This window comes from Magallana gigas, chromosome 10 (assembly GCF_963853765.1).
Source record: "Magallana gigas chromosome 10, xbMagGiga1.1, whole genome shotgun sequence".
Taxonomy (NCBI): Eukaryota; Metazoa; Mollusca; class Bivalvia; order Ostreida; family Ostreidae; genus Magallana; species Magallana gigas.
Genome location: NC_088862.1, coordinates 12,790,437 through 12,814,450, shown reverse-complemented (window position 1 = coordinate 12,814,450; position 24,014 = coordinate 12,790,437). Strand labels below are relative to the sequence as shown.

General features: G+C 31.8%; 1 protein-coding gene across 8 annotated transcripts in view; it reads left to right on the top strand.

Annotated features, from left to right (window-relative positions):
• The window catches only part of LOC105340042 (uncharacterized), a 51,442-nt gene extending 28,434 nt beyond the window's left edge, over positions 1–23,008 (top strand). For 7 of the 8 annotated variants that reach the window (XM_020072120.3, XM_066072782.1, XM_020072121.3 and 4 more), the window contains 14 exons: positions 2,937–3,100; positions 7,184–7,331; positions 7,675–7,811; positions 9,561–9,696; positions 10,009–10,104; positions 14,865–15,004; positions 15,458–15,549; positions 16,436–16,520; positions 18,109–18,181; positions 20,006–20,103; positions 20,436–20,594; positions 21,213–21,308; positions 21,751–22,009; positions 22,735–23,008. In XM_020072120.3, the coding sequence (XP_019927679.3) occupies positions 2,937–3,100; positions 7,184–7,331; positions 7,675–7,811; positions 9,561–9,696; positions 10,009–10,104; positions 14,865–15,004; positions 15,458–15,549; positions 16,436–16,520; positions 18,109–18,181; positions 20,006–20,103; positions 20,436–20,594; positions 21,213–21,308; positions 21,751–22,009; positions 22,735–22,757 (1,706 nt within the window). In that variant the 3' untranslated portion in view covers positions 22,758–23,008. The remainder of the gene's footprint in view (positions 1–2,936; positions 3,101–7,183; positions 7,332–7,674; positions 7,812–9,560; positions 9,697–10,008; positions 10,105–14,864; positions 15,005–15,457; positions 15,550–16,435; positions 16,521–18,108; positions 18,182–20,005; positions 20,104–20,435; positions 20,595–21,212; positions 21,309–21,750; positions 22,010–22,734) is intronic. The other variant, XM_034454259.2, reaches the window with a different exon arrangement.
• Positions 23,009–24,014: the final 1,006 nt, after the last annotated feature.

Genomic DNA, 24,014 nt, shown 5'->3' with positions numbered 1-24,014 from the left:
TACATCAAGGTTGAGATAAACGTAAAAAAAAATAAACGCACACACAAAGCATGTATTAAGATATAGATGCAAAACTTTAAAGGGTTCGCTCTGTTTCATTTATCTATATTTAACACTTCGTAGAAACACGAGGACATTTTTGGCAGACATTAATAATATATATAATTTCGAAGTTAAAATTATTATACTGATGTTTCAAACTTTGGACGACAAGTTTACGAGATTTTTTAAAGCATTATCAAAACATAACAGAAAATCTAAGAAATGTGTCTTCATATCACCAGTAAATCAAATGCAAGATTTCATATAAAACAGAAATCTTCGATATTAACTTTTAAGGTGGCTTATGATCCGCTATTATCGTCATGGACAGGAAGATGTATTTATACGTAAACTGAAATAATGTTTTGATTATATATTTTGAGGCCGAGATGCATCTGTATAATGCAAGTCTAGTAATTCATGTCAGGTTTTAAATTTTCTATATTTCGCAAGACAGTTTTTGTTTTAATATAATCTTTGCATTTAACTTACTAATGTAGTAGATACGCTTCAAATTATTCAAATAAATTCATCAGTCATTCGATTTTTTTTTCATTGTACACATACATAAAAAAATGCCGCAATTTTATTTATCATGGCTGACAATTTTATTGACTAATTCTTTTTCCAGTGCTATGTTTTTTGATTTATGATGAAAAATTATGTTAAATTATCCTTTTTATTAATTAATTGTTTACATTTGATTTATCACAATAAAAAAAGGCGTTTTAAATTCTTTTTTACTGCACGATTCAATTAATTAAGTTCCAGCAGTTGCATTTTCGATACCTGTTTTTTTAGTATTTGTCGGTAGATAAAAAAAGCAAAATATACAAACGTAAATATCGAAATACCCCCCCCCCCTCCCTCCACTGAAAAAAAAATGCAAATTGTTTAAATTTCTTCAATATATTTGTGCAATTTTTAAAGTTTATATACATGTAATAGTTAGATTAATCTCATGCATTTATAATACTCCAAACTACAGACTCCTTTTATATCTAAAATTACCGGTATTTCAGCAATGTATACATGTAATTAGCCAAGGACAAGTGACCAATGAAAACCAAATTGATATGAATATCTAAAGCGTAATATGCAATGAACTTATCATATACTACTGTAGATAATCAAACCATGCTATGTATTAAAATGGCAAATAAAAAGTGGCCATGAGAATGCATCTAAAAATCTATAATTTTATGTATCTAACATCTAGTTACGAACATGTGTTCTCTATCAAATCTAAATTGATGAGAAATGCGTGCTCTCTCTCTCTCTCTCTCTCTCTCTCTCTCTCTCTCTCTCTCTCTCTCTCTCTCTCTCGTAATCAGTGTGCATGTCATACTGTCTTATTCTAATATACAATCACTAAAACTTACCTTACTAAGATCATATGGTCACAATGTTACGATTTATTGTCAAATATTGTGTCATCCTATCAAGTTAAATAAATATAAACAGTTATGATTGATTGAAATGGTGTTTATTTAAGATTGAACAATTTTGAAACAAGTCTTTCCTCACGATTCATCACAGGTTTATTATTATCAAAACCGATTTGGTTTGACTTTTCCTATAGCGTCACGATCATTTTTGTCAGCTACGTCATGCATAAATTATACACGCCGCCGGTGTGAAAACTATATGATTGGTTAACTCCTATTTTTTGGCCGAGTTATCAGTATACTCTTATGTAATGCCAGAGCTGAAGGATTTCTCAGAACAGTTTATTTCCCCCCAATATTATTCATTCAAAATCGACTATCCCGTATGTTTAAATTCTGTGCTAAACTCTCTCTCTCTCTCTGTGTGTGTAAACGGGCGTTAAACCATAGCCTCAAGCTACGGTCCAGAGTACGGCGTTATAAAAAATATAATATTTAAAAGTTGCATGTGCTAAGCGTTCATTTCATGTAAATACCGTAAATGTATAATGCACATGTATTACCTACTAACTTGCCAGTCAAAGTGATAGGTATGAATTCCTCGACTTCTACACCTTTCGATCGGCAATCGACAGTCAATAAAAGTATTGAACAATTGTGTGAAAGAACGAGACGGAAGTGGAGAGTGCAAGGAGGTTTGTACATGTGCGTCTTCATTAGGCAAGTGTCCGATTCGTTTCTCTTCTGTTGCCCTATCACTTTCGGTGTAAATATATATACTAAAATATCCACAAACCATTTACTGCAGATTTCTTTTATTTTACCTGTCTCTGAACCCCCGATCACCCGCTCCATACATGAACACTGGTTTGTTTACATACATAAAAAATACAGTTCTTGATCCGCTTTCCGAGTACGGTTAAAGGAGAAAGTTTGGGGCGGGTAAAGCTACAATTATTAGCAGTAGTAAACTAAATGAAGAATTACTTAAATGGATTATTTGCACAAAATGTGGTATGGTATGATGTAAATATTTTGAAAAAATAGTGTTATTTTTATACGCGGCAAATTGCCGTAAAGTTTTTTTGTACATGTAAGTATTGTATGCACTGTAGCTTTATATTTCAGTTCTAACCCAAAATTTATACACAGAGCTACAGCTATATATGTTATGTACCGTATGTATTGTTTTATCACAAGTGTACACTTTCGAAAAATAGCCCAATTTCGACAGTCACGAGTACCATGTGAATTTTTCATTCTTTGATATGTTGTTGTTCTGTCCGTGCATAATTTAGTCTTAGTTAACCAGCAGCCAATCAGCGGTAAGCTGAATCCACCAATAAAAAAACTGTGGTTAAGGTGCGGGTATTGTTTATGTATGACGTAGCTGAAAAAGTTGAACGCGACGCGATCGGAAAAGTCAAACCAAATCGGTTTTAGTAATATATTGGTTTTTTTTATTCGATTTGTATGATTGTTTTTAATTTTTTATCTTAATTTCAGGTGTATACAACCACCACCGGAAACTGAAGAAAATGCCGTCTGTTTTAAACGAAATGGAAATCAAAGCCATGGAAATTAACCCAAAAGACCACAGTTACCCCTTTGAGAACCTCATTTTTGAAGGAGGCGGCAATAAGGGACTTGCATACTGCGGTGCTGTCAGGGTAAGGGGAGAGTACTCTAGATAATCAGTTTTCAAGGGGTGAAAATTATACCTGCTTGCGTTAAAATGGTATCTCTAGGAAATTCGGATGTCGAATTAACTGGAACAGTTAAATAGATAAACCCGTTGTTGCAAGTGCATTTTATATGAGAAAATTTTATGTTTTTTTTAATTAAAAAACAAATTTTAATGTTAATGTCTATCGATGTTATCTTTACTTTAAATGAATCCAAAGTTCGGTATTTCTTATGTCCTTGTTAATCGACGTACGTGTAACGGTTCCTAGTGTTTTTTGATATTCAGCCCTGTAATTGCATGTACTCAACTTGGACCTTAATTTCTTATTTTTGAGAGAAGAATACTTATGTGCACTGGGTAATAGACATAAAAAGCCAAAATCATTACGGAATCTAATCTGTTTTAAACGAGTGAGCATTCATAGAATTGTGAATTTTTAAAAAAGAGAAACGGTATAATTGATAGAATCCGAGAAGTAATTCTCAAAGAGAAATACCAATTTAAAGAAGCCTTTATATTGTTTGAATAAGTTGTGTCATTTGATATTTTGAAATCCAGGGACAAATTTGAAAACACCTATCTAACCATAGTTTCTTTTCTTTATGTTTTAAAAGCTTTAAATTGAGTAAATGGGGTACAGACTTGTTATCTTTTCAAAACCATTAAATATAACTGAGAAAGAGATATTTCTTTGAACATATAAATCGAATATGGCGTTGCCGGTATGCATGTACCAGCAGAAAATCTTTAAGAGGGCTCAACGGTCGTGGATATTTTGACACTGTATAAATCTCCTTTATAAGAAGAGCTCTATATAAAAATGTAGGGGAAAAAAAATCAAAATTTAAAAGGTAAAATACTTTGAATTTTTCTTTACTAAATATTATAGCTAAACAAGTCATTTCTGAAATTTTCAAGATCTGATGGTGAATTTGTTGACAGCCTAGCCCCCTGAAGTGTGCAAGTACTGTGGTTTCATCAATATTCAGTGAATACTAATTTTCGTGGATTTCGTTGTTTAGTTGATCCACAAAATTAAATGTTCATTGAAGTTCAATTTCAACAAACATTTTGTACTGATAGGGTCTTTGGCCACGAATTTACGTAACTATCCTTGAAACTGTGATTTTCACTTTATCCACGAAAAATTGATGCCCTTGAATATTAATGAAACCACAGTATTGCCTTTAGGGCTTTGCTGCATTTTATAAATATGCTTTGTCAACATTAATGCTATATGACAATATATCTGACTGCTCTACTAACGTAGTGGAAAGATAACAAATGTTAACAACGAACTCATTAAAATATTTTCCACTCAGATTAGACCTTTATTTGCCGTCCTCAATTTGCCTCGGTTTCTCGATGAATAGACCGTTACGTACATGTATAATAAATACGGTAGTAGAAGCTTAACCCCCCCCCCCACCCCTACCCCCCTCTCTCTCTCTCTCTCTCTCTCTCTCTCTCTCTCTCTCTCTCTCTCTCTCTCTCTCTCTCTCTCCAACCAGTACGTTTAAATGATTACGCGTACATCCATTAAAATTATCTCTTTACTTGCAAATTGGTATTTTATTTACTGAAACTAAAGGGTGAACGATTCTTTTTGAATCCTTATTTCTAATGTATTAAGCTTATACTTAAAACTGAATAAATATATATTAAGAGTGAGGTCTAGTCGCAGTTTGATGACGATAATATACCAAAATTACACTCAGCCATCGAACATTTAATTTTTATTTTGAAAATATGACGCGATCCGAAAAAGCAATTTATGGTCTTATTAACGAAATAGGGCATAGAATTTGACTACTCATTGTATGAAATGTATCAGACCTATTTACGGCGACCTTTGTGCTCGGTATAATTAACTTTAATCTATATTTTGCTCAAGCTATGATACATACCCGGGATTTCTTTAAATTCAATTATAAGATCAAAAGGGTTTCATGAGGTAGACGTGTTGAATCATGGGGCTTTAAAGGTTCTAAAATATAGAATAAACAAGCGACAAACAAAAACCACAAATAACATTTTTATATACGTATACTTTCCGGTTATGATTTGAATCAAACCTGTTTTTCTTTTATTTCCCATCCTAAAATGTTCGGTCAAAGTTTTAATCGTGATTTCCGGAAACCTCACCCTTGCTTTGATCCGAGTTTTATTTATCCATTGTCGTCTATGTTGCACCCAGCAACGTCTGATTTCTGTTTGTTGAACGTGCAGATTGTTTGCGCCTCATTTCCTTTTGTTTTCCCCTGTATTATATGTTAGTCATCTGCATGCTCCAAACCTCGATTGAGACATTTAAAAAGTTCGTATACGTGTAGATCGCTAACTTGCGTCCCCATGATAAAAAAGAATGGTATAATTTGTAATAGTTTTATTAACGTATCTATGCTTAGAAAATTGAAAATATAGAATTTAATTAGCGCTGCGACTGTAAACACGTTCTAGATCCAATTGTGAAAAGTTTCCTACATGCATATTCTGAATTTGTTTCCCTGTTTGGCTGGTCCGTTAAACAATGTACCGGTACACAATAATATATGTAAGAGAAACATAAAAAGCATGTACTAGATAATTAAGAGATAATATAAAGCGAATTTTGATATTTTATTGAGGGTGGGGGAATGGTTGGGGGTGAGATAATTAAGTGTCTAAGGTTTTAGCCATTTCTTGAAACAGAACGTCTATATCGATATCTACTACAAATGGTTGTTTAACCATTTAGTGTGGGATAAAATTCCGCCGTATTGCGCGTAAATTAAAATAACAGCCTTGGGCCCCCAGCTTTAAGATCTCTCGCAATGATAAAACCTTGTTTGCTTGAGTGTAGGTAATCTGTGACTTTCTTACAGTTCATCTATTCTGAACCCTAAATATTTTGACACATTATCTCATACCATGAAATACTCGTACATGGAATGACGAGCCGGACGAATAGCTCATATTACAATGTACATAATCATTAACCAATTCCAGCTAAATGTAGCTTGTAATTGTATCTCCGACAGACTGAGCGAAACTTTTTGTCTGTAAAACACTCATAAGTAAATAAAGACAGTCTTTAAAATTCCGCCTATTTGTATTAAAATAAATTCCAACGAACTGCGTCTCGCAGTTGACACAAATCGTTTTTTTTCGGAAGTCATTTATATGCTATGCATGATGAATAGTTTTCTAACAGTTTCTTTGCGCTGCTGTTTATAAATTACTATTCGTAAAATATGAAAACCTAATAAGACCAAAACTTTATTCTGTAAGATCTTTTATGAACGGTTTTAATTATAATAATCATGTGCAATTTCTACTCATATCAGTCTCTGTTATGTACGGTTATCGCTCGTGATTGAAGGTTTCTAGTACTTTTAGTGTAACTTATTAAAGCATACATATATCATTGGTAAGGCGAATTTAAAAACAATTGGGACTTTTATTCCGAGAAGTTGATCAAAATATTGGTCGTTATAAAGAAAAATCGAATAGTTATTATTGATTGCGTTCAAGTGACAAATGAGTTTTTGAAAAAAAAAAAACTTAATTCTTAGAATGTAAAAAAATTCATCGAGTCGAATATTTTTACGTAAATTGGTATCAAAAATTATTTTAGCTCGCCTGAATAATTACTTATGTTTTGAATATAGGTCCTATAGAAAAAGAAACGATTTACAAGCAACCGTAGTTTATACGTATATCTAGGCATTTGTTGTCTTATTTTCTTTATGTTATCACCTTTTACAACGTGTATGGGTAGCCTGTTTCTGAAAAATTCCGTCGTGCATAGAGAAACATTGAACATTCAGAACCTGACCGTAAATGTCATGGTGCCTGTAACAATATGTATACTAACTAAAGCTATTGTAGATATAAAATAATATAATGGAATCAATATGAATAATTTGCGATATACGGAAGCCTGTAGGTGCAACGTAAGATAGCCATTTCATATGAAAGCTGCCACGCTCCAGTCCTCATAATTTTTAGCAGCTGCAAGATGAAATATATTTTTCACTTGTCACCAATAATGGACTTTCTTAGAACCACTTCTTGTTTATTATAGGCTCTGGAAGAACTTGGGATGATCAGTCAGATCAAACGGTTTGCCGGTGCCAGCGCAGGCGCAATGACAGCTTCCTTAATGGCGGTTGGGTACGATTCAAAAGACATTCAAGGCTTCCTCAGTCAGGATATGTCCAAAATGTTCCTAGGTAAAACATCAGATCGCGATATCTATAGTCAGTCAAGTTGGTTCGCAAAACAGCCATTTGTTTATAAATTATTTGTAATGAATCTTGTATATTTAGCGATTACTTCACCGTTTTATATGAATATACTGTATTGGTCGACTAGTAGTTAATCTAGCGTATTTCTATTATAGTTAATACAAATATAATTTCATCATAATCATTTTTGTGTTAAAAAAGGTATAATTATAACGTGAGTATGGTGATTTTTAGTCGAAAAATCATGCCCATAATTTTTTTTTTGACAAATACCGGTGTATGATACTTTTGAATGAACTTTGTAGTTTCTATACCATATTTATGTCAGATGCCAAGTTTGGGGTGCTTAGTCTTCTGCCTAATCTTCTGACCGGTTACGGTTGGAATCCCGGCAACAGAATCTACAACTGGTTCGGGGAAGTGATTGAAAAGAAGATGGGCAATAAAGACGTAACTTTTGGAGAGGTGTGTGTTTGTTGATTAGTTAATTTTTGAAAATTTGGAAGTATCTTATGACTGGAGACATTCCACTTTACGGAGATGCCAACTTTGGGTTTTGATTTTATTGGTGCCGAATATATATATATTCTAATTTATCAAGAATTATATTCTATTTTGTGTGAAACATTTGATAGTCAGTTGTGATGAACGCAAAGCTCACATCGACGTGTACATATATGAATAATAAGCTTTTGGCCCAAAAAGTAAATGTTAGGGTTTGACTGGGTCTCAAACCATCAAGGGAAGTAAGTTTACTGATTATACGTGCATTATATTGGTGGCGCTTGACTGTAAATCAATATCAGACCTACGCCTGTAAGTTTACAAACATGATGATAGTTTGGGTTAAGTAAGGGGATATTAACCAAACTTGCATACGTTGTGATGCGTAGTTGCAGGTTTTTTTTTCAAGTAGTGTGTGGGGACCCACATTTCACTTTATGGTACAGTTACCCTCGTAAAAGATAATTAAATCTCAATAGTAAAAAATGATTTAAAAAATGACGATTGTGGACCAATTCTAACCTAGAATCAATGCTAACATCTCGAATTAGAGTCTCGGAGGAGGTGTTTTAATTCGTAATTATATAAATTGAGCGCAAATAGAGAAGTCTTCACATTTACGACCCTGTCAACTGCATTCTTGGATCGAGTTTGTCATTAACGTACAACTTCTTAGTTGAGTCATCTACAAGTTTAATTGGCGAAAATTGCCCAAAGCTTAAACCAAGAATCATGTTAGACAGTGGACATGTCTTTGTTCGAAAATTGTGTCGTCTAAAGTACATTGAAAAAAGGAGAACAAGATACATTGTATTTTTAAATGCTTATGGTATAATTCATTCTGTTGTTTTAAAAGACAAAACAAATTGCTTACATCTCCTTAGTTTCAGAAACTTTACGATGTTTAGAACAAAAACAGCAATTTAGGATGTATATCAAATAAACGAATTCCAGTGACAATTTTTTTTAAAGAATATAGCTTTGCAAACTGAAAACTTAGAATCTCGTTTTATTGTGTAAATTTGTACCGTGGGTTGAATTTCAAATCTTAGGTCAGATATATTGCATAGCTCGAGTAACCCAATCTCCAAAAACAGTAAACCTCACATTGGATGGCTGTTGTAATTTTTACGTTAAAAAACCTCTCGTTCTTTCGTTTTTGTATTTATATTAGTTTTAAATATAAATACATGTAACACTTTATAGTAGTGCATTAGCTTACGGCCCCTGAAGTAAAGACAACAAATTCAGCAAGCAGACGATAATTGCACAATCTGAGTTCATCTAATCTACCTTCAACAAACAGTTAAAAAAAGGTATAACAACGCAAAGATGATTGAAATAGTTCGATGTTCCTAAGCATTCTGCTTTTTTGGAACAACATACCATTTGTAGTTAGATAACTGAACTAACCAAATATATAAATTTATTTAGATTTAGCCTATTTTTCATAAGTTCCCCGTTTTCTTATATAAATTCAATTCAAAGTAATGCCATTTCTGCATGGATTTATAAAAACAATTTTTTTAGGCGGGGATGGTTTGAGGAGGGGGGGGGGGAGCAGAAGCCTAACAGACACTTCAGATAGATTAATTATATGAGAAATCTGTTATAGCATTAATATGATCCAAACATTTGAAAACAAATCCGTTGCACTAAGAATTTGACTTTTCAGACATGAACTTGAAAAAGCTGTTTCCTTTTTTTAAGCTTTACGAAAAGACTGGAAAAGAACTGTGTGTTGTTGTGACAAATTTGAACCACATGACCGAGGAATATTGTCACGTAAAAACTACACCGGATATGCCTATCAGATTAGCAGTGCGCATGTCCATGGCGATTCCAGGTAATTAAACACCTTTATATTCAATTTTTATAATTTTCTTTCCGATGGAATAAATAAACTTTTCATTTATAGAACCGTTGTTATAAATATATAAAGTTTATAATTCAGAAGATACTTCCAGCAAAGTAGTCATCACAATTTTCAGTAGATAGATAGAAAGATAGTTACAAAAGTGCTACACATTTTTTAGCCCCACTTTCCCGCAAGATGATGAACAAGAAGAACAATTATCTTCATATCCTTTTATAACTCTATACAGAACCAATAACATAATGAATTTTCATTAACTTAATGGGCATTTTCGTGCTATAGGAATGTTCCAAGCGACCAATTACACATACAACGGAGAAACAAACACATATGTTGACGGCGGAGTAATTTGTAACTATCCCATCCACTGCTACGACGGTAAGTCGGTTTACGTCAATGGTAAAACAGTCATTTGACAATAAACTTTATTTTCAAGTAGTGCATTTTGAAAATAAATGAAATTTTGTCTGAGGGATACTTCATTTTCTCACGCTTGAAACCCGAAACTTGCTTCTTCGGTTGTTTCCGCTAATGTTAACATTGTAAACGTGGACACATGTCCAGAAGCATCAAACGCAAGAACGAATGCACATGTATGAAGATACCAAGTTTGTAATTTTAATTTGCTACTTTTTTTTTAAAGGTTACTGCATGAAGTTTTAATTAAATGGGTCGACATGTGCTCATAAAAGTATTCAATGAAATAATCTTTCTCCTCTCGCTCCCTCTCGGTCCTAACGCTTTGACAAAATCGGGTCAAAATCTTTAGTTTCATTTGCACAATAACCATGTCAGGTAGCTAGATCACATTTTTTTTGAAGCGTCTGTAAATAAGGCAACTGGCTTTTCATGTCCCTCTATAGAGTTGTCGAACAAGATTTCTGACATAATCCAGTGCATTTCCTCAATAACTAGGCCGTTTACACAGTGTGCACTTTATGCAAATCTGATCTTATTTGAAGTTCATCCATGCATCATCTACATAGCTATGTCGGACATAATTTGTAATGTTGTTTGATTCGGATGAGTAATAATGCATTTTTGTGCGCTGATGAAACGCAATAATAGATTCACATTTGATTTGAATCGGTCTGATTAGCAATTGAAATATTTTTTCGTAACGTTATTTAATCTTTATAAAGATTTTGTTAATTGAAAGACTACATATACATGTATATTTATGTAGGCGTAATCAAAAGATGAATATTGATATCGATTATTGAGATTAAAGGTAGCATCATTTTCTTCAACACATTCAAAGTAAAATGAAATTGTTTGATGATTTTATTAAAATTTTGGTTTTTTAAAAAGAGGTACGGCACAATAAAATTAAGTTGGCAGTAGCAAAGACGACGTTTTATCTACGTAACCATAGAAGGCTGTTTTGTATACTTGAACAATTCTGTATTCTAGACAAGTAAAGGCAAGAAATTATTGACACCATCGCCGTCTCTTCGATTTTAAGTAGCTTTCTTTTCCTTTGCTGATGAACTTGGTGACAATCTGAGGTCTTCTGAAGGTCACCCAAAGGTCATTTTTGTTATTGTCATCCAAAAATCACATTTCTTTGAGACAATTTGCCTCAATGACCAAATACCAGATTGTAACATTCAGGATGATAAAAAGTCTTCAAGCTGAAATCTTTATTCCATGCACTGTTTAAAATCAGCAGAGGTTCTTCGTAGATAGAGACTATTGTGAAAGATGGAATTGAGTAGTGTACTTTTTAAGGGACGCATTCGTTAATGTTTTTTTCCTTTAAAAAGCTTTAATTACCAATTGGACTTCAATTGATTGGTCCGAATTTACCGGTCCTTCTAAGGTTATCATCAAAAGTATGTCTACAAATAAATGCATGTATCGAATTTTAAAAGAGAGAACCTACTTGGATCAAATTGATCTAGAGGTTATGAGAACAAATTTAATGATAGCAAGTATGTAGTATGATGAAATTGCAGAAAAGAAAAAAAAAAACATTACTCAGATTACATCACTGTGACATATGTTTCTCTGTAGTTCATAGCAATTATCTCTGTCAAGTTGCACAGAATTTGTTATCCTACGGAGATATTATAAACTAATCACGCTGGAAAGATCAATCAAGATTTGGCAAGACGAAAATACAAGACGCCTCGATTAAATAATTAATCGCGAGGATCTAATAACCTGGGTGACTCTGCTTGGAGATTTGTTATTTTCAGTGTAACCTTGGTGGATAAAAATATTTCTTTCTTAGATGATAAAAATCAAGGTGCCCTTACACTCAGTAGGTTTCCGTTTTTTTTAAAAACCAATTCCTAGAAATTTTTCTTATTGCTCTTGAGATTTCAATGCAAGAATTATCATGCATCGTCAAGAAACACAATATCACTTCTGTGGTTTCCGTATAGATTTTTGAGTGCCCTGTGATTCTATTTGTGTTTTACAATAAACATTTATATGCGTAGGATTTCTATGAACTTGCATTGGTTTCACTTCGGTTTTTGTTGGTCGTCGTTAAATTGAAATCTCCATCGTCGCCGAAGGCAAATAAATGAATGTATACATCAAGGCAAAATAAATGAATACATAGAATTACTGTTCCCAATGTATTTATAAAAATATCAGTGGTTCACATAATATGTATGCTACGAATAAGGAGTTCTTAATAGGTAGAGTATGAAAGAATCAAACATGTCGTCAAAATTGATTTAAGAAATCAGTTCCAAATAAGATGTTTCATGAATCCAAGAAATCAATCGTAGAAGCATTGCTTGTGTTTTATGAAAAGAAAATTGGTTCATATATATTTCAACTGTTTGTTCCCTTTTGATGAAAGTTCCCAACAAGATGTTTTGTAAATAGAAAATTGGTTCGTAGATGCTAAGTCTATTTGTTCTAGATCTCTTTTGATGAATGGCTTGAAAGAGAACCCTTGTAATTTCTAATTCAATCTGAATATGAGATGATTTGAAGTCTTGGAAACAAAGACAACAGCAAATCAACAATGCTTGTTGCGATCTTTAATCTTCTTTTAAAAAAATGTCATTGATCAAATTTTAATGGAACATTGAAGATAAAAGCAGCAGACTGACAAGATATCAGGCGCAATGCCAGAAATCAAAGTATATCGCGATGTTTGATCTTAAGGCTAAGACTGGCCCATGCGCGGATCTAGAGGGGGGGTCGGGGGGGGTCCCGACCCCCCCTGGAAAATGAAAATTTATTAAATTTACATAGTAAAATTATCGCGAAAATATGTCTCGGACCCCCCCTGGCAAACACAATTATCCTTCGGACCCCCCCTGGAAAAATTTTCTGGATCCGCGCATGCTGGCCTATGTTAATTCTACGCTTAACCTCACCTTTAGAATACAAATCAATTGAGAAAAAATAAATTAAAATTTTAACAAACCACATTTTTCAAAGGAGATGATGTTTATTCATCTACATGTATGTACTATGGGTTTTTATTTTTTTTGGTAGAATAACTGTTTGAGAATCTTGTCAGTTATCGATGTACGTATCCGATATATAATCTGAATTGCACTCGAAATATTCTGTATTTCTATTGATTGCAATATCGTGCATACACATGTAGCTGCAAAAATGAAGATTTAACTAAAAAAAATGGTATTTGAAATTTTAGTAGTTTATGTGTTTATTTCAAAATTGTATTACTATTATCTCATTAAACTACACGTGCAGAGTTGATGTTAAACATATTGATAACTTTAGTCTACGCATTTAAGATAAAATCTATTTTGTCTAAATAATATCAAATAGAAAACACTGATAAAACAAACTCACAAAAGCAAAAATCTTTGATCCATTACTCTCTTTAAAGGGCATGGTCACGATTTTGGTCAAATTCTATTTTTAAGTTTTTACTATTTACAATGCTTTAGAAATGCATTTCTAATGATCAAATAAAATTTGAGAGTCACTTGTAGAGTTATAAGCAAGATACTGGACTCACAATTCTTCGTCATGTAAACAAGGCTCGTGCCCTGTTTTTGTTTACATAGGTTCAATATACCAGTAAAAAATCTTTTTCCAGCTTATTTGTCTATCTTTTTATTCATTTTCAGCATAAATAAACAGTTCCCAACGTTTAATACATTCGTTTTAGGGTTAAAACTGAAATTTTTACTGCAACGTTCAAAATGTAAACAAACACTTTGTTTACATAACGAAGAATGTCAAACTCTGTAACTCGCTTATAACTCAACAAATGACACTCAAACTTCGGTTGCCTATTGAAAATGCCTTTCTAAAGCATTGTAAATTTTAAAATCGGAAAAATAATTTTTGACCAAAATCGTGACCATGCCCCTTTAAATATTAATAAATTTTCTGTCTGTTGATCTTCAATTTCCGTTAAATATATATCGCACCGAGTCAATAACAGAAATTTATGATTATTAATTCATTATCAACATCAACTCATCTCGTTCAACTATTTATTAATACAATACAAAATAGCAATGAAATAGATTAATTATCATTTTACAGTAAAAGAAATTAATCTCATGACCATCGTTTTTGATTGAAACAGTGAGTCAAATATGCAATTGCTTTGATAAATAAATATCCCATTCACTATTTTATTAAGTAGAATCCCAAATGGGGAGGCATCTGAGGAAATCGGAGAAATGCGTGGCCCCTCGGGAATCAATGATAGGAAAAATGAACATTGTAACCAGTCTGCAGTTCTGCTGAAACAACGCGAAAGATAGAATCAATGCTTTTATTGCATGACTATTTAAAGCTTGTCGTGCTAAATGTGAAGTATCCTATGGACCACAAAGCAAAATTTAGTTTATCAGCTCATTTATTTGTTTTTTTTTAGAGTAGCAACATTTAAGATATAAATGTCTTTAACAAATTTTGATGTTTAGACGTCCTTTTTTCCAGTGTATGCAAATGCTAAACTATTTCACATTCAGAATCCGAATTTATTTTATACACATTCAATGTACACAAAAAACATGGCACGAACCTTGTTTACATGGCAAAGAATTGTGAGCTTTGAATCTTGCTTATTACTTTACTACTGACACTTTAAGTTTGGTTGACCATAATATAGAACGAAATCGTGACCATGACCCTTTAACGAAGCAACAATAGTACAAATTAAGACGTTGATTAATTTTCAGGATGGTGGCTCTCTATGGATTCAAATGACAGTTTCTTAGAAAAACTCCAACCATTAGATGATCTCCCAAAACTGCTTGACAGAAGGCGAAGATTCGATCGTCGCCACAAGGATCCAACCAAAACACTGGGCTTTCTACTGGTAAAGCATTTACAGTGATTATCAATTGATAGATAGATTTTAATTTTTTATGGTCAAAAAGTGGAGACGCTGTAAATAAGACAAGTTCATTTTTGAGAGAGATTGGTATTTATTCGCATCTGTGTGTAAATTATAATTTTAGAATTTCATAAAAAACGTTATTGTTAATACAATGCCTTAAAGTTCTCAAATGGCAAGTCTTGCCCAATTATTTACAGGATAACATCTTTATTTAGTCTGAACAATAGACAAATGTTTGACTATTGATCTTAATTAACATATACAACATTTACCTTTGCCAACCATGCACTTTGCTTTGCTTTAGGTTAATTCTAATTCCTGTATGTTTTTTTTAAGAAATAAAATCAATCATTGCATGGCATTGTTTAATAAAAAAAATACTTACGTTTTGCTATTATGTCTAACTTGCTTGATATCTTTCCGATGCTCTAGTATGCAGACTCGGAGACGGATGTGTTCCGGTATTTGTTGGAGAAAAGAATAGGCGTGCACCTTGATCCTAGCCCAAATACTAAACTAGCAAAGTAAGCACAAATTGATTAGAAATCATATTATTGTTTAACTTATCATCATAAGCAATAGATCCTAATGTCATTTTTTTAATGTGATGCATGAAGTTTGTAAAAAGTAAAGAGAATTGAAAACCTTCGTAATATTAATTGTTATAGTCCGTCAGATTTTCTTTCAATTATTCTTACTGTGTTAAAATTTTAAAAGTTTAAAAGAATTAAACTTAAATTTCAAATCAAGAATTGTGTTAAGAAAAATTAGATTTTATAATCATTTATAAACGAGCAGACGCTTTTCAATATAGATATGTATTTAGACAGAGGTAAAATATAAAAAAGAAAGACACGCAACACTTTTTAAACAAGAAACTAAGGTTAAAAATATTGCATTCCTCCGTTTTCAATTTAATTTTTTGAAAAAAACCATGTTGCGATGTTTGTACATGTATCACATGTTAAATTGAGATATTTTATTGACATCCATTATCGCTTGTTTACTTTTCAAATGTTTACTACAGGTACCTGTTAAACAATACAAACAGTATACAGTACTTTCTTTCTTGTGGGACATCAATCATAACACTTTATTTATTTAAAATGATTCAAAACCCAACAAACCCAGCGCAAATGAAAATTTCCTTCAGTAATAGATAACATTGCACATACTATGCATTCAATTTTCTATTTAAGTTTCTCTAAACTGAGTGATGACGCATGTAACATCTGGAAAAAATTCCTGATAGTCTTTGTTTCTTCATAAGCATGATTGTATTATAGGAATGACAGAATTCAATTATAACAACGCTTCAACTTTGCTTGCACGATACAATGTAATTGTTCTTACTTATTATTGGGCTTTACCTCATCAGTTATTTTTAAAAATGGCAATTAATTTTGATAGGATGAAAATGGAACAGAAAAAGGTCCAAGAAAAAGCCAAAAGAGAACACAGACGAGTTATGATGGCGGTGGACGAGTTTTTGAAGGTAGGGCGCAATGTTAAATCAAATTACAGTTTCTTGTGGCATAATGTTCGATTTAGAACGTTCACTATTAAGAGACACCAGGTTGTTGTGGGCAACATAGATTTCAAATTAGATACAACTTTTGAGCAAAGTAAGATAACTGAAGCTATTGCATAAATAAAAAAAAACTTGCTTTAAATATATCAAATATATTTCATTGATCGAATTAAAAAAATTCAGGTTTTTGCAATTTACAATTTACAAGTGTTTCATTAGTTAAATATAACGTTTAGTTTCATGTTTAAGTTTAATAAAAAGAGATACAACTTCAACATGCATTGTTGGTTTTATTAATATTAAAACTGGAATTGTTATGTTGTAGTCAATTACTGCCCGTTAAAAGCTTATGAGTCAACATACAGGAAATTTTGTTTTAATGGAGGCCAAGTTAAGGTTACTGTTCAACATTTTTTGTTTTATTTGCTTTTAAATCCATATTTTTAAAAACTGAATAGAAACATTATTACTCCGGTACTTGGACAAGGTTAAACCACTTCGTAGGTTTTTAATTTCGGCACGAGGGTTTTTTTTTTATTTCAAAAAGATTCCTGTCTGTTGATTGATATACAAAGTTAAGTTTTCTTTTCAAGATGAGGATTATATTTTCAGTTAAAGGGGCATGGTCACGATTTTGGTCAAATTTATTTTTCGGTTTTTATTATTTACAAAGCTTTATGAGTGCATTTCTAATGGTCAAGTGAAATTTGGGTGTCCGTTGATGAGTTTTAAGCAAGATACAGGTCTCACAATTCTTAGTCATGTAAACAAGGCTCGTGCCCTGTTTTTGTTTACATAGGTTCAATATACCAGTAAAAAATATTTTTCAAGATGATTTGTCAATATTCTTGTTCATTTTAAGCATACATTAACAGTTCCTAACGATTAACACACTCATTTTAGGTCTAAAACTGGAATTTTCACTTCAACATTCAAAATGTAAACAAACGCTTTGTTTACATAGCGAGCAATTGTAAACTCTGTAACTTGCTTATAACTCAACAAATGACACTCAATTTTTGGTTGCCTATTAGAAATGCCTTACTGAAACATTATAACATTAAAATAAAAAAATAATTTTTGACCAAAATCGTGACCATGCCCCTTTAAAACCCAGGAAAAAAAGTAATTCAGGAAAACATCTTTTTTTCTTTCTTATATGTTTCTTTTTTAATTAACATTTATGAGACATTAGTCAGATAAAAATATTAGAGATACGTACATTCCACTTACTATGATCTTTAAAACCCCGATAATTCACAGTAATAAATGAGTTATTTTCTGATTTACAGTGTTACAGCTACATGATTCATTCAATCTGATGATTACATTTTTTGATTTACCTTGATGGAATCTAACTTTGTTTTTACATGTAAATCTCAGATGAAAATTGTCATAAATAATTCATGTGTAATAATTAAGAGTTTTATCGTGAAAAATCGCATTAGGTACAACTTGCTCTGTTAAACAATAGTTGTCTTACAAGATATGATTGTAGTGGAATTGATGGATAAATGAAAGTAACGTTAATAAACCTGTACTTCGCTTTCAGGTATTGAAGAAACACAACTTGGATAAAGATCACACGATTAGCCGGTCAGAATTGGAAAATGCTTTCAAAGATGTAAGTAGGAAATATTGAAATGTGTTAGATCTTACAATAGGGAAGAAAAGCCATCTGAAAAGAAAAATAAAATGTTCTTTTCGATATAATATGTTCACCACTTAAGGTTATAAGAGACACCTGTCTTTCAAAGTTTTAAAATTCTCTTAATTTTCAACAATTGACCAAAATGTTATGTTTTGAAAAGATTTCAACAAAAAAATATAAAAGCGTCAGCGGACTTTTAACTTTTAACATATAGTTTCTAAACCCATTCTGTTGTCAGTTGGCAATTTTTTGAAGAAAAAAATAATGAAATTGTACTTCATTATACTGTTTTTTTTTTCGAAAGGAAGTAAGTTTCAGTTTGGAGGTATCTCATGCAATTTGATAGAAATAAACTTTCAGAGAATAAGTAATAAGTCTATCTGATGTGGGGTTTTGTACCTCTAGTAGAACATTGATGAAACTATATTCCAAATGTGACGAAAATGTGACGTCATAGCTCTGTCATTAAGTCACATTCCCAGACGTTCCAGTTACCTATTAGTCGATTAGCTGTCATACATTCATCTTGCGGATATTCCATTGTTATTTGTTTTGGACTGTTACGATGTTCTTTAAATTGGTTTCTCTTAAATGAAATTCGAACGTATTAAGTAGAATAATATAATATACACCGTATAATTCTTAAGACAAATCAGACAATGTTCTTCTCCGACAAGCCTAGAAATATTTGATGTTTTTATTTCACATATATCTTTACAATACGTATTTACATACTCTTTGGAAATAAGTATGTCATTTCCTTTTCAATTTTCAAAATTTAAGGAAATAACTTTAGACACAAGAGAACTAAATACAGGTTTACTTTAAATTTCGTTAATTTAAAAAAAGAACATGGGAAGATAAATGAATAATATTGTTTATATATTGCCATTAAGCACGCATGTACAAGAGGACTACTAGTGAATCTCGGCTATATTATGCTTTCTTAACAGAATTTACTTTCTTTCTTTCTACAGGAGGTAATGATGTCTTAATGGTACCAAAATCATTTTCTCATTACAAACATGAATGATGAAATCGCTTAAAATTATCAAAATTATTATTTGCAAAAAAGAAATGCTTACATTACGGTTATGAGTTGGTCTTAGAGACATATATGTCTCCCATTGATTGCTTTTATTTAATAAGATATATATACGCATGTATGTTATCCAAACAGTGCCTGTTTGGAACGATAACAATTGAAATGACACCCCTGAGAAAACCATTGACAAACACAGTTCTTTGGCGAACCGTACGCGCAGAATTTACGCGCATGTAACAATTCGTTTTGTTATCCGTTGTCAAGTGTGTTGCTAACGCTGAGTATAATAGAACGGATTATAAACTGCTGTCTAAACCAATCAGATTTCAGTTTTCAACATGAAAGTAATATAATATATTATATAAAATCATTAAAATGAACATACTTCTGTCAAGAACTTGGAAAAAAAGGAATATTTTAAAACGAACGAACAATATAATAAGCCACTCTTGCGTGTAGGCTAAATAGGGCTGTATGGTTTTGGCCATGTTTACTCTATATATTAATTTCTTTAAAAAGAGCTTTTTATAAAGATATAAGATGATATTCAAATTTTAAAACTAAAATATTAAGAATTTTACTTTTTTAGATACGAGATAATAAGTATTTGACTCAAAAACATATCTAAAACTAAAAAAGGATTTGATGATTAGTATGTTGATCACCAAGCCACTTTAAGAATTCTTTATAAGTTCTCGATTAAAATAATTGAAATATTTTGAAGTAGTTTTAGATTAAAATTTTCTTTTTTTCAGGACGACTTCTCTAAAAAGAGCAGTGAAATGCTTTTCGGAAAAGATTGCACAGTACAGAAAGCCTTTGATCTCCTTGACAAAGATAAAAATGGCGAGGTTGGTTAATTTTGTTACACATTCTATGTGCATCAACGTGTTTGTAGGGTTTGATTGTAATTTTGATAAAAAAAAATAGAAGCAAAGAACAACTGATTCTATATTTGTTTTCTAATGAAAGATACACTTTGTGATGTTATCGTTTAATTTCATGGAATGTTATTCGTGATGTATTAGAATAAATGATGTACTATGGAGGTATTGGAGCTTTTGATGAATACGAACTAAGTATTAGGATAAATAATGTACATGTATGTCAATAAATGATTAATGGAGGTACATGTAAGAGACCAGGTAAACTTTATGAACAATTTAATCGATTTTGTTTACAGATAAATTTCAACGAGTTGATGAACTTCATACAAGGCACAGGGATCAGTTTACAGCAGCGTTTTCTTGGTTACCAGAGGAGAGACATTAACGGCATCTTTGAATTTTTCGACACACTCCAGAACGCGCTGCTAACAAACGTTAAAAGGGCATTTGTTAATGTAAGTTTCTTCTCCATCTCCATTCATCTATCAATTCTTACGTATAGCTGCACGCATTTGAATACATTTTGTTTTAAGATTTGTTGCACAAATCCCGTATGAATACCGATGGAAACGTAACAATGGCATGTATGTAATGCTCAAGATTATTAGAATTGGCAGACCTTACACAAACCAAAGATATGAAATATTCTGAATAAATAAAATTTCTATTTGATGATATTGTTATGACAATAAATCCCCAGAATGCATGCAGTGGCATAGATTAGTCAATAATCTGAGCGTAATAATAATATAATAATATATTGTTGTTTCTTCTGGGTGTTGCACTTTTCTCCTATTTATCTACTTGGTGATTTTTCCACCTAATTTCAATCTAGTGTACATGCATTGATACTGATTTGAATTTTTCAAGAAAAGATATAAAAAGGTAAATGTTTTCGCCATTATCATTCTGGAAAATGGATAAATTTACTAATTTTAACTACAATCAAAATCAGAATTGATCGTGGGTTCTCTATAAATCATATTGCACTGCAATGAAACCCCGTTTACTATTCAAGTTTTAAGAATAAATAGAATATGCAGTCTTTCAATGACCCATTTCTCATTCAACAGGATGAAGATTTGGATAGAACTGTCGGAATAAACACAGGTCACGTGGGGACCTCAGATTTTACGTTGGAAGAGGAAGACAGAAGCTTTGCTGTAGCTGTAAGTGTTGATTTTTCATTCATAAAACAAAATAAAACAAGTGTTTTGTGTAGTAAAAAAAAAGAATGAAAACCTCTTTTCAAGTGAAACAAAACAAATATATCGATTAAAATTATTTTACACTAATTATTTAACATACAAACTTTAAATTATTACTTTTGCAAAATTAAATTTTGATAAAAAAATATCTTAAATAATAAAAAAAAGTTATTTTCTTTCTTTGAACACTGAGTCATGTAAGGGGAAAAGGGACAAAAAGCTAGTTTTAATAAATATCTTAAATACAGTTAAAAACATTTTCCAATTTGGACTAAGCATTGTGTTTTTTTATCGACTGAACATGATTATAATATATATATATATATATATATATATATATATATATATATATATATATATATATATATATATATATATATATATGACTTTTATTTATTTACAGCAAGGCTACAAGTCGACCATGACCTTTTTGAGATACTTCGCCGCTAAAGAGGAGATTGCTAAAAACGACGAATCGCTTCGGGAACGAATCCGTTCTTTGTCTAGCACGGTAGAAAATGACGTTGAAGAACAAAATGAAAATGATGATGACGAAATCATGGAAGATATGAATGTTGTAGATGGCGTCCAAGATGTAAAAGATGACGTTATAAAAGGAAAAGATGAACTAGATGCTAATTCTAACACGAGTAATTCAAAAAGTGTGTATTCAATGGAAGTTCTAATATTTTTAAATGCCAAACAGATTTAATAGATTTTGCATTTTATTTGATTCTATTATTTATATATTAACCTAATTTGATAATTGCAATTCAGATACTGTCATAACGAAAGAATCTAAACAGGAAATCTATGAAACGTGCTTTGACTAATTTATTACACCATGTAAAAATATTATCGCAGCGCATTTTGCTAAATTATTGGATGTTGTATAATTTCTTTGAGTTCAAACAATGTCCATTCAAAAGTTAAAAGAAATCCCAAGATTTCGATTTAGAAACGCCCTATATAATTTGTAGAGTTTCAATTCACAGCCAAAAAAAAGTCTACGGGGATTTTGCATAGCAAGTGACAAACAAGTACCCGAATAAGAACGTTGAAAAATTATTCGAGGTATCCGAGTAATTTTCCCATTATAAACTTTTGTAAGAAATAAGTTTTCGTTTCTTAGAATTTCTCTGAATTAAAAGCTTTTTTCATCGATATTAATTGTACTTCTTTGACAGGTATGCGTATTTTCGTTAAAACATGTCAAAAGTGATGAAAACGGTAACTTGGAACAAATATTTACATGAAACCCGAACAATGCAAATTTTATTTTAATACAGCGTGTCAAGTAAGAAATCCAGATTTTCAATTTTGGGTGATCTGGGATTTGATAGAATAATATAACGTAAGGTTATTTGTTTGATGTTATATTTTGCAGATGGACATATATCGAAAGGATGATGCCGAAACTGACAGTTTTGCAGTTTAAAGCACTGGTGTCCGAAAAACCAGAAAGTGGTCTTGAATGCCCATTTGATATAATGTTGGAAATTCCAAGAGAGATGGAAGTGCTAATGGATGGAATACCCAACATCGAATTGTAACGTTCATGCACATGGTGATTGCATTTGCTTTAAGATATAGATTCTTATTGTGATAATTCTTTATTCATAATTTGTGTTCGAATAAAATATATTTTTTTAACATCAGAAGTATTTTCTGTTTTTTTTAAACGGGACATCAAAAAGAAGCAAAAAAATTGATTGCAGTATTTTTAGTTGGGGTGTTATGGAAGCATATGCAATGGAAGATTCAATCACATAATTTCGCGAACTAACGAATCTTAAGTTATCAAACACCTTATATTCAAATATGTAATCAGCAAAACACAGACCAATTTCAAAGTAAAAATATTAGAGATATTTTTTTTTATCAGAAATTAGATTGTTTTACATAGATTTAAACATTGATGACGTCATAACTAAAAGTGAAATGTCGTGAAAATTTGATTGGAAAAAGCATTGTGAACAGATTCAACATATAAGAAACATAAGAACTTTAATTAGGTATAATATATTTTGGTGTGATTTGTTGAGAACTGAGCAAGGGTATTCTGGCACATATGCTATTTTCATCGAATATTTGCTGAAAGGTATGTAATTATGCTTTTATTTCTCGGCCAGGCTTTCCTCTGTCGATGTTTATGATATGAACATCCGTCTAGAATAACACTACCCCGTTTATTTTGAACTTCACATTCAACATTTATCAATAGTTTGAATAATGTTTAACTTAAATATTGTGGAATCATTAAAATTCGTGGGGGCCAATTTTCGTTGATTTCTTAAATTTTACAGGTTTGAGGGGACGTAATTTCGTGTATTTTTGAATACATAGAAAAGGATTATGACCTTATAGCCCTAGTTTATTAGTTCGTGGGGGTGTATATTCGTGGATGAGAGGTTGCCACGAATTCCACGAAAATTGAGCCACCACGAAATCTAATGATTCCACAGTAGTTCTGCTAAAATCCCATATAACATGTATTTGTCACTTTCATTTTCCGTGCAAACTGTATAAGAATTGGGAAGGATTTTAGAGAACTGGACGTATAACTATTTATTAGAGGAGAAAAGAGGATTCTAGGAGCACTTTTCATAAAAGTGAGATGTTTTTCCTTTACCTGATAAGTTTATTGTTTTGGTGAAAAGCGCGGGA